General features: G+C 45.8%; 1 protein-coding gene across 1 annotated transcript; it reads right to left on the bottom strand.

Moving 5' to 3' along the window:
• Positions 1–606: 606 nt before the first annotated feature.
• LOC306847651 (uncharacterized protein) lies at positions 607–5,566 on the bottom strand. The gene is made up of 2 exons (XM_079381715.1): positions 4,136–5,566; positions 607–823 (listed from the first exon to the last, which is right to left on the bottom strand). Exons 1-2 carry the CDS (start codon positions 5,405–5,407, stop codon positions 821–823), a joined length of 1,275 nt encoding a protein of 424 aa, XP_079237841.1. The 5' UTR covers positions 5,408–5,566; the 3' UTR covers positions 607–820.
• Positions 5,567–11,744: the final 6,178 nt, after the last annotated feature.

Here is an 11,744-nt window from a genome sequence, read left to right as displayed (position 1 = left end):
ACAAGCAAAAATAAGTGATGTAATGGCAGTGGGTGCAAACAAACGTGTGCCACAGGCAAAGGTTGACAAGCTCATGATTAACTTCATTTGTGAGGGTCTTCATCCATTTTCTTTGGTTGAACAACCGGCTTTTAAAGAACTTTTACTTACACTGAATCCTCAATGCAAGGTAATTTCCAGACCCACTCTCCGGACCAGAATTGATGGAGCTGCCAATCAGTTGAAGAAGACTTTGGTGTCACACCTCAGTAAAGTCAGCTATGTTGCCACCACTACTGATTGCTGGACAGCGCACCAGCAAAGTTACATAGGGGTCACAGCTCATCGGATAGATGAAGAAACCTTGGAGTGGCGATCCGCTGCACTTGCTTGTCAGAGATTGAAAGGGTCTCACACCTTTGATGTCCTGGCAGGGGCTCTTGATGAAATTCATTGTCAGTATAGAATAAGGGGAAAAGTGGTAAGAACCACAACAGACAGTGGCTCAAACTTCATCAAAGCATTCAGTGTGTTTGGTGAGCAGAGCCAGACTGAGGAAGCAGAGTCAGAATCAGATTGTAACGCGGGTTACGGGGGGTGGGAAAGGAAGAAGACAGGGTCGGCGTAAACTGGGACTCGTGTTTTTATTTAAATGTGCTCCTGCACCAACAAAATAAAACATAAGCGTGAAGCGCTCCTGGCACTTCCAATCACTTCGTAATTCCAACAATAAATCAATGTCCTCTCGGCTCCAGCCACAGTCTCCTCGAGTCCCGAGCTCCCAGTCTTTCTCTCCAGCTCCCCGTTTCCTGGTGGCTTTTATCCGGTCCCTCCACGCCAATTACTGAAACGAGACACAGGTGTTTGTCGTTTGCACTTGACCTACTTACGCACCGCTCGTCTCCTTTCTCTCTCTCCCGCTGCAGACTTCGCTAAACCACGCCCCCCTCGCCACATACCCCCACCGCCCGACTCAGGCCGGGGAGCCCTCCGGCCCGCAGCCCCCCCCCCCCCCATTCCTGGAGAGGAAGTCCGCTACTGCCATCCGCGCCCCCGGCCTGTGGACCACCTTGAATTTAAAGGGTTGTAATGCTAGATACCACCGGGTGATCCGCGCGTTGGTATCCTTCATGCGGTGGAGCCACTGCAGGGGCGCGTGGTCTGAACAGAGAGTGAATTCCCGCCCCAGGAGATAATATCGGAGAGTGAGGACTGCCCACCTTATCGCCAAACATTCCTTTTCTATGGTGCTGTACATAGTCTCTCTCTTCGAGAGCTTACGACTGATGTACAGCACCGGCCGTTCCTCACCCTCTATCTCCTGGGACAGGACCGCTCCAAGCCCCCTGCCCGACGCGTCGGTCTGCAATAAAAAGGGAAGAGAAAAGTCAGGAGAGTGCAGGAGCGGCCCGCCACACAGAGCAGCCTTTATCCGGGTGAAAGCCTGCTGGCACTGCTCCGTCCACTGGACCGGATCTGGGGCTTCCTTTTTAGTGAGGTCAGTCAGCGGGCTGGTGAGGTCCGAATACTTAGGTACAAACCTTCTATAATATCCCGCCAGCCCCAGGAACTGCCTCACCTCCTTTTTGGTCTTGGGCCTCGGACAGGTTGCAACTGCTGCGGTCTTATCAATTTGGGGACGCACCTGCCCGTGACCCAAGTGGAAACCCAGATACCGGACTTCCACACGCCCAACCGCACACTTTTTTGGATTGGCCGTGAGTCCGGCTCCTCTCAACGATCTCAGAACCGCCCGTAGATGCTGCATATGACGCTGCCAGTCATTACTATAGATGATAATATCATCCAAGTAAGCAGCGGCATACGCAGCGTGCGGTCGGAGTATTCGGTCCATGAGTCGCTGAAAGGTAGCCGGAGCCCCGAACAAGCCGAAAGGAAGCGTAACAAATTGGTGTAATCCAAACGGCGTTGTGAAAGCTGTCTTTTCTTTGGATATAGGTGTTAAGGGGATCTGCCAATATCCTTTCGTTAAATCCAGTGTCGAATAAAATCGAGCAGCACCTAGCCGATCAAGCAATTCGTCGACCCGTGGCATTGGATAGGCGTCGAATTTCGACACAGCATTCACCTTGCGATAATCCACGCAGAACCGGACCGAGCCGTCCGCTTTAGGCACTAAAACTATCGGGCTCGCCCAGTCACTGTTGGATTCCTCTATTACTCCCATATCCAGCATCGCCTCTAATTCAGTCTGAACTACCTTTTTTTTGTGTTCAGGTAAACGATACGGCCGGCTGCGCACCACCACACCCGGCTCGGTCTCAATGTGGTGCTGAATGAGGTCTGTGCGACCAGGCAGGGGCGAGAACACATCCGCAAATTCCGCGTGTAATTTGGCCACGTCAGTGAGCTGGGAGGGCGAGAGGTGATCTCCTGCCGGGGCCAGAGCGAGAGATGGGTTTTTCGTGTTCACTTCCGGCCCGAGATCTTCCTCTCCACTCACCACCCTGGCCAACATCACTGACTCCGCCTCACTCCATTTTTTAAGGAGATTGAGGTGGTAAACTTGACGTGCCCCACTCCTGTCTGTTCGCACCACTTCATAATTGAGATCCCCAACTCGCCGTGTGACCTCAAAGGGTCCTTGCCACTTGGCGAGTAATTTGGAACTAGAAGTTGGGAGCAATACCAGTACTTTCTCTCCCGGTGCAAATTCGCGTAATCTGGTTCCCCTGTTATATAACCGGCTTTGCTTGCCCTGCGCCTGCAACAAATTCTCCATAGAGAGCCGCCCCAAAGTGTGGAGTTTTGTTCTCAGGTCCAGGACATGCTGAATTTCGTTCTTACTGCTCGACGGTCCGTCCTCCCAAGTTTCCCTCAGAACGTCAAGCACCCCACGGGGCTGACGTCCGTAGAGAAGCTCGAAAGGGGAAAACCCCGTGGAGGCTTGGGGGACCTCTCGCACGGCAAATAAAAGGGGTTCCAGCCATTTGTCCCAATTTTTGGCGTCTTCGTGTACGAACTTTCGAATCATGGTTTTCAAGGTGCGATTAAATCGTTCGACCAGACCATCCGTTTGTGGGTGGTAGACGCTGGTGCGGACCGATTTAATGCCCAACAATTCGTAAAGTTCGCGGAGAGTCCGTGACATAAACGCCGTGCCTTGATCAGTGAGAATCTCTTTCGGGATTCCCACCCGGGAGATTAGATGAAACAGGGCGTCCGCCACACTTTTCGCGGAAATGCTGCGGAGCGCCACTGCCTCTGGGTACCGTGTTGCATAATCTACTAAGACTAATGCAAAGCGATGCCCACGTGCAGATCGTTCTAATGGCCCGATGAGGTCCATCCCAATTCGTTCGAAGGGGACCTCCATAAGAGGAAGCGGGCACAATGGTGCTTTTGGGGTGGCCGGTGGATTTACCAGTTGACATTCACGACACGACGCACACCACCTGCGCACGTTCTCGTGAATGCCCGGCCAAAAAAACCGGGTCATTAGACGATTAAGTGTTGCCGTTTGTCCCAAATGTCCTGCCATCGGATTACAATGAGCCGCCTGGAAAAGCATTTCCCGACGGCTTTTTGGTACTAACAACTGCGTTGTATCCTGTTCTGACTGAGTGTCTTGGGTCACTCGATACAACCTGTCTTTTAAAATCGCAAAATAAGGATAAGAGAGCGGTCGAGCCGGTTGGAGAGGCTGCCCGTCGATGGAACGGACCTGATCAAAGGCATTTTTGAGCGTTTCATCCTGGGACTGTTCCAGGGGAAAATCATCGCACCCTGTGAGGTTTTTCCTCACAGCAGCACTCCGTTCCTCTGTCTCAGTTCCCATTGGTCCCGGTTCAGCCTCTCCTACCTGCGCGACCGCCCCCCTTCCCCGCTCTTCCGTTCTCCAAGAGACATCCGCACATAAGTGCCCCACTAATGCCCAAAACCCTGGCCAATTGGTTCCCAAAATCAGCGGATGTCTGAGGTGCGGGCTAACGGCCACCTCCACTCTATGCTTTTGTCCCTGAAATTGGATAGACACCGACACTAAGGGGTAGGTTACCACATCCCCGTGCACGCACCGTACCCTAACCACGCGGCTCTTATCCAATGCCCCAGGCTGAATCAGGCTTTGATGTATTGAGGTTTGGTTACATCCTGAATCCACCAAAGCCGGATACGTACCCCCCCTCATACTCACAGGTATTTGGTACAGGCCAGCTTGATCGGGGGCAGCCTGTGGGGCGTCCGGGACCCGGATCAGTGTCCCTACTTCCATCACTGGACACCGATTAATAAAATGCCCTGGGTCCCCGCAACGCCAACAGACCGGCCCAGGCCTCCCCGCCGCTCCAGTGGCAGGAAGCGGGTCAAGGAATTGACGGGGGGGGAACGGAGGAACGGGAGCTGTGGACGCGCTGATGCCAGTCGGCCCCGCCCCCTTGGGCGGGGCCCTCGGGGCCGCCACCGGCTCCGTCCCCAGGCCACCCCTCTCGCGGGGTGGGGCTCGTGGAGGGAGATTCCCCCTGGACCTGGGAAGGGGGACAGGTTTAGAGGGAGAAAACACAGGGGAAGGGAGACAGAGAGAGACCGACGGCAAGGGTTCGCCGACCCCAGGGCACGCCACCATCTGGTCTTCCGCCAGTTGGATGGCCTGTTTCAGCGACGCCGGGCGGTGGCACTGGACCCACTGAGCAGTCTTCTTTGGCAGCCGCGCCACGAACTGCTCCAGCACCACCTTGTCGACGACTTCCTCGACGCTGCTGTCATCGGCCATCAGCCATCTGCGGCAGGCGTCCCGGAGCTGTTGCGCCATCACGAAGGGTCGGCCACTCTCCCCGAGGTCCAGTGATCTGAAGCGCTGGCGGTGCTGCTCGGGGCTCCGGCCGACCCGCTGGAGGATGGCGTGCTTAAGGTCTTCGTAGACCAGGAGGTTCAGGACTGGCAGTTGTTGTGCGGCCACCTGCGCTTCTCCAGACAGCAGGGGGATAAGCCGCACTGGCCAGTCCTCCAGAGGCCACCCACACGCCTCGGCCGATCTCTCGAACAGGTCCAGGAAAGCCTCCGTGTCGTCCTGGGGACCCATTTTGTGGAGAGGTACGTGAGGGGGCGGGGCTGGGGCAGATGGGGGCCGCGCAGCCCGAACCTCCCGGTCAATCCAGCTCCGGAACAACTCGCGGTCTTCCTGCTGGGCTTGGAGGAGGGCTCGGAAACTCCGTTCCTGATCATCCCTCATACCCAGCAGGGCCTGATGGTGTTCCTGATGAAGTCCCGCGAGGGACTGGATTACCTCCGCAAATGGCGATCCTGGCGGGGACTGCATGGCGGCGGCGGCGTTCTTCTTCCTAATCCCGGGTTTCGGCACCAGTGTAACGCGGGTTACGGGGGGTGGGAAAGGAAGAAGACAGGGTCGGCGTAAACTGGGACTCGTGTTTTTATTTAAATGTGCTCCTGCACCAACAAAATAAAACATAAGCGTGAAGCGCTCCTGGCACTTCCAATCACTTCGTAATTCCAACAATAAATCAATGTCCTCTCGGCTCCAGCCACAGTCTCCTCGAGTCCCGAGCTCCCAGTCTTTCTCTCCAGCTCCCCGTTTCCTGGTGGCTTTTATCCGGTCCCTCCACGCCAATTACTGAAACGAGACACAGGTGTTTGTCGTTTGCACTTGACCTACTTACGCACCGCTCGTCTCCTTTCTCTCTCTCCCGCTGCAGACTTCGCTAAACCACGCCCCCCTCGCCACACAGATCAAGACACATTAAGCATCCTGGAACAAGACAACGGTCTTGAGTACCAGCTTCCACCACATCAAAGGTGCGCATGCCACCTGTTAAATTTAGTCGCCACAACAGATGCTGCCATGGCAGAAAACAACAATGATACATACAAACGGCTATCACGTGCAGCCTTTGGAAAATGTCAAGCAATGTGGAACAAGTCCGGCTGGTCATGGCAGCAGAAATTGTTGAAGATAAATTCAAGCTCCAGCTCATCCGGCCAAATCAGACTAGGTGGAACTCTACATACATGTAGAATCATACAGATCATACAAGAGAAGGGTGAGGACGCTATCAGAAACGTCTGTGAAGAATTAAAAAAATTATTTAGAAAATAATAATAGGGTGGTGATGGCGCAGTGGATAAGACACATGCCTTTGGTGTGAGAGACCCGGGTTCGAATCCACTGTGAGACACCAATGTGTCCCTGAGCAAGACACCCAACCCCCTAGTTGCTCCAGAGGCGTGCGACCTCTGACATATATAGCAATTGTAAGTCGCTTTGGATAAAAGCGTCAGCTAAATGAATAAATGTAAATGTAGAAAAAAGGAGGATTTAGAAAAAATATAATTTCTTAAGTATGACACAAATGGAAAAACAGTGCTTGCAAGTTACTCGCCTTATTTCTTTCTTTTTTTCATACTTGTGTAAAACTGTCAAAATACATTTCCATACTTGTCTACACATTCCACACCTATTCCTGCAGGAAATTTGTTAAAGGTTGCATGTTTTTTTATGCTGTACAGGCTGAGTCCAGCTGAAATTGTTTTCCTGACTGAGTATTGCACTGTGATGAAACCTGTGGTGAAGGCTTTGAACATCCTTCAGTCTGAGACCAACATGCACATGGGGTGGCTCCTGCCGGTAGTCTTCCAGTTACAAGCAAAACTCAGCAGACTGGAGACATCTTCCAAGATGTGTCTGCCCCTTATCAGAGCAGCAGGATGGTGTCCAAAAGTGCTTTGGTGGGATGATGCAAGACCCTGAACTGATTGCTGCAGCAATCCTTCTGCCAAAGTTCAAGACCACCTGGACTGAGAGGGCTGATATCATAGAAGCTGGTATGATTTCAATATTTTATTTCATAGTATAATCAGTTGTTAATTATTAATCCCAGTTTTGTCTACTTTGTTACTATTTAACACAGTGATGTAAGTGCAGTGAAATCAGTCTTTGCAGTTTCTGCATTATGATCAACTTTTTGCCACATTAATCAAAACTTAATTGTCAGAAATATTCAATATGCATTGTTGTGTGTTGGCGCTCAACAGGTCTGGTCTATGTGAGACAACACCTTGACCAGATGGCCGAGGCCGCGGTGGAGCAAGTCGGATAACATTCATCAGATGAAGAAGATTTCTTCTCCTCAATGAGAAGGTCACAAGGTACAGGGGATCTAGATGGGTACCTTGCCTGTGTCTCAAACAAAATGGATCTGTTCAACTAATTTCCACACATCAAAAACCTTTCTGTCAAACTCAACACTGGCCTTCCTGCCTCAGCCGCCTGTGAGCGTCTCTTCAGCAGTATAGTATTCACAGCAAAGTGAGCAAGGATGAGCTCTGCTAACTTTGAAAACCAACTGCTGCTCAAACTTAACAGAAAGCTCATAGAGTAAGGATGGACACACAAACTGTAAAGATATACAGAAGGGCAGGGCAATAAAAAAAAAAGCTACCATATTCATTTGATGTTATTTAACAGGACAATGGCACAGTTATGTCCTAAATACTTGACGTTATGCAGCATTACTGTTGTTAGTGTTTAAGAAAACATGCTCTACTGAATCCACAGTTTATGCCACATTCAATGTTTGTAATGTTTCAAATTTTATTGGGATGATCTGGACTAAAATGACTCCTACTTCCTACTTTATTTTTATTTATTTTATTTTATTTTTGTTATTGCACTTTAATTTGTAAAGTTGTTTCTTCAATTAAAAACAACTAGTTTGAGACTTATATCCCCTTGTCTTTTTTCAACTACACTAGAATCCCCCACCCCCTCTGTTAAAAAAAAGTTACTCTGTAAATTTTACTCTGAGTACATTTTAAATGAGCTACTTTTTACTTTTACTTGAGTAGATTTTTAGACCAGTAATTTTACTTGTACTTAAGTAAAATTTAATTGAAGTAACAGTACTTTTACTTGAGTAGAATCTTTTATGTAGCATGCGTCAAATGATCGTGTCAATAACAAGACACTGTAACGGAAATCATTCGCTGGCTCTAATGTAAAAACACTCCACTTACCAGCAAAGGCTAAATGAACTCCAAGAAGCAAGAGCAAAACAGGTCTCATGGTTGTTTTTAGCTGCGAAGCACTTCTTTTAAGAAAGACAATCATTCCAGAGAAATTACTTGATATATTTCGTCCAGGCGTATCAGTTCGTTACCTGTAAACAGGTGAGGCGTCTCAAAAGCGAGTCTAAACAGCCATTTCCAGCTTTGGGCGGAACTTTTCTATAGCGGGATAAACACCATATAATTGTTCCAGTAGGGTGGCCAGAAACGGAATTCTGGGTGTGCATCAGAAAAACTGGGTGTACCACATTTATTGCCAGATTAATGTGCAAAAAAAAAAAAAAAATCAGACTGTTTAACGTTACATATATAACTCAGGCTTGCTACGTCCCCCTCCAGATTGTTCTTGTGCTCCTCGATCATTCACAGGATACTTTTATTTTTTGTGATTGCACACAATCTAAAAAAAAAATCTAAACATTAAATTAGTTGCATATTACAATGACCAGAGATAGTTCTGGTTGTATTTTTCTTGCACGCCCCTACAACTCCTCTCTCACTGACAGAATTTCATGTGAAATGTTCTCGCTGACTTGTAAAAGCATTCACGTCCTCGTCCTTTTTATGAGCCATTTTCCGAAGCTTTCTCTCTCCTCAAGACAGCCACGGCCAATATAACAGCTCTTTAACTGGTATAGTTTCTAGTCAAACGCGCTCAAACCACTAGCCTAATCATTAACTACACACACATCATAAATTACTGTTAGTCAAGTACCATTTATGTTACAATATGTTTTAATAAGACTGAATTTGTATTTAACCTGATGATCACAGGTTTAATAAAAAAAATACATTAAGTTTCTAATTATAACACTGCCAAAGTTATTCAAGCAAGCAAGAAAAGAACATTTACATTATCAAATAATAATCACTGAGTCTAGCGCACCCTATAAAAGCTCCAGTTATAATCAGTGTGCAGTATTCAGTCAGTGAGCGCGTGCTATGATGACCAACACCCCAGCTTTCCAGCTGAACACCTCTGACTTGCCAAAATCAGCAGAATCATGTGATTGGTTATAATGCGAAAGGCTGTAAAAACTCTTGAAAAGAAATGCACCATGCACAGATCTAAATGTAATGCTGCAATACACTTGACTTTATTTAATTTTCACTTTATTCGAGACACGCTCCGCAGATTTTTAAGTCATAAGTTTACATTCAACTTGCAGAATCTGCAATATATTAATAAATAGCTGGGGGGGGTGAGAGAGAGAATTTTTGTTTTTTAAATTGCATGTTGCATTTAGTACTGGCCAGAATAAGCTTTGCAGTTTAAAAGTTTACATAGCTCAGCTTGTTGTTTAAATGGTCAAATATGTTGTATTAAGAACTGTATTTAACGAAAATAAAGGCAGTTATCCTGTAAACATGAAGTCCTATGTAATATAAGTTTTGAGGATTTATTAGCCTATCTGTAAGTACTTGTTCATGTATACGAAGTAAAAAAGCTAATATTTTTGTAAACAATCAAACAAGAAAGAAAGAAAGAAGAAAAATAAAAACTAAAGAGAGAGAATTTGTCATTGTTCCACACTGCTGCTGTTTCGGGCATTGCCACAGCTGCCCTTTTAGATGAATATGCACTGTATATCAGTGTGCGCACATATCAACTTGATTATAAGTCTATATCGTGGCAATCCTGACATGGAGGCGCTCGTGCAATCTCTTGCATTTTTTTTTTTCCCTGCGAAATAACTTTTTCTGATGTATTTATGTACACTCCCGATAACACCAAAATGTTGTGCTTTTGTAAGATAGAGAAAATAAACAAGATGCGCTTCAGTCTCGTGCGGTCGCGGTGAAATGGAGCACGTCACAGCAATGAACCGGCTACTTGCCTCACAAAGAAATCAATAGAAAGCCTGAAATGTCTATTAAACGAACCAATTGAGAAAAAAAAAATCTAATTACATAGCTGGAATGAAAAGGTGCATTTCTCTATTCAAGACACGTTCATGTGGAGATGATGAGTGCAGCGTCGGCATTCGGCAACTTCATCTTTTCCGCCAACACTGACTGAGAAAGCACTAGTTTATTAACAAATAATTTAAATGTTTTATTTCCTCCCAACAAATTCACAATCATTACTTTTGCCGGTGCAAGCTTTATGGGCGCAATTGAGCGCCGAATAGGCTATAGCTTACGCCTATATGTTAAAGGATGGTTAGGTTATTATATTAATCAATTTAATATAAACGTGTGACTGGTTGACTAGAAAAATCTTTAGTCAGGGGCAGGCCTACTTGGCACAAGGAACCGATCCGTTTTTAAAATAAAATGCTGTGACATTTGGAAAAGTGCGCCTGCTAATCACGTCACGTTATATTGCAATGCACGAGTTATGCATGGGTAATGAGTTAAATGTTTTTCATTTATTTCATTTTTTATGTGTGGGGATGATATGTGGGTGCTTTAGTCTTTCTTAAGGGTGCTGGAGCACCTGCTAGACCCCCCCTAGCTCCGCATGTTTATTACGATTATAAAAAATAATTCTGCATCTATTTTTAGGTATTTCACCGGCACACCTGAATTGTTCACTTTGTTCCGAATTAAACAATTCGCAAATTAAACAATGTTAAGAAAAAAATATATATTTATTTAAATTATCTATTGCTTAAATACCTCCTTGCAGTCTACGATATAGATATTATAGGCATGGTCACCAGAAACTAAGGAATTAACTGAATGTATAATATTATATTGATAAAAAAATATTATTATTAATATTGCCTGCTGGGATTGTGAAGCCATTGATAATGAAGATATGTTCAGAAATTTACAAACAATAGCTAAGCCAATAAATACAATTTGAGGTCTGATTTAAAAGACATTTTGTTTGTTTGTTTATTTATTTATTAATTTCTGATAACTGCTGGGACTCTTTCAAGTCACCACTTAATGCCTAATGTGAAGCTTCTTATATGGTGATGATTGCTGTTGTTTTCACTTGTTCTTCTCAAAGTCAGAACAGTGTGAAATAAAACTTGTCTTGGAAATAATCCTTGCAGTGATTTTACGTAAGCATTGTGTCTCAGTTTTTGACTTTCAATGGCCATTGTACAAAAAAATAAAGAAAAAAAACCGAAACTGATTGTATTTTACTTTAATCCTGGGTCATTATTTAGATGCAAGTGTTTTTGTTTGATAAACAGAACTGTATTAATCATCAAGTCCCTGCTGTTTTGAGATTTAGTACACATACAGATACATTAATTACTTTAAATTATTTTAATCTATAATAGTGAATACCTATGATGGCTTTTGGAAAGTCAAAACATATTTCCAGAATATCATGCATATCTTGTAATTTAGTAAAATCTTGTAATTTTTTTAATTTAATGGGTTTGCTAAACCAACATATACCAATTAAATTAGTTAAGAACCACACTGTAAAAATGTTTTGTCATCTTCACATGATAACATATAAAGTGCTTTTATTAAAGTTAAAAATGTCATTTAATATCTAAATTAAAGATGCTGTTCATAGACATCAGTTCAGCATTCAACACAATCATCCCTCAACAGCTCACGCACAAAGTGATCCAGCTGGGGCTCAACACCTCTCTGTGCAACTGGCTGTTGGACTTCCTGACCGAGAGACCTCAGGCAGTACGGGTTGGCATTAATACTTCCAGCACCATCACTCTGAACACTGGGGCCCCCCAAGGATGTGTGCTGAGCCCCCTCCTCTTCACTCTGCTGACCCACGACTGCACACCGTCACA

The sequence above is a fragment of the Barbus barbus genome (genome assembly GCF_936440315.1).
Source record: "Barbus barbus genome assembly, chromosome: 27".
NCBI lineage: Eukaryota > Metazoa > Chordata > Actinopteri > Cypriniformes > Cyprinidae > Barbus > Barbus barbus.
This window is presented reverse-complemented; position numbering and strand designations above follow the sequence as displayed.

Bases quoted from the DNA above. Each gene is read 5' to 3' on its own strand.
- LOC306847651 (XM_079381715.1), bottom strand. From the start codon at position 5,407: ATGTTTTATTTTGTTGGTGCAGGAGCACATTTAAATAAAAACACGAGT.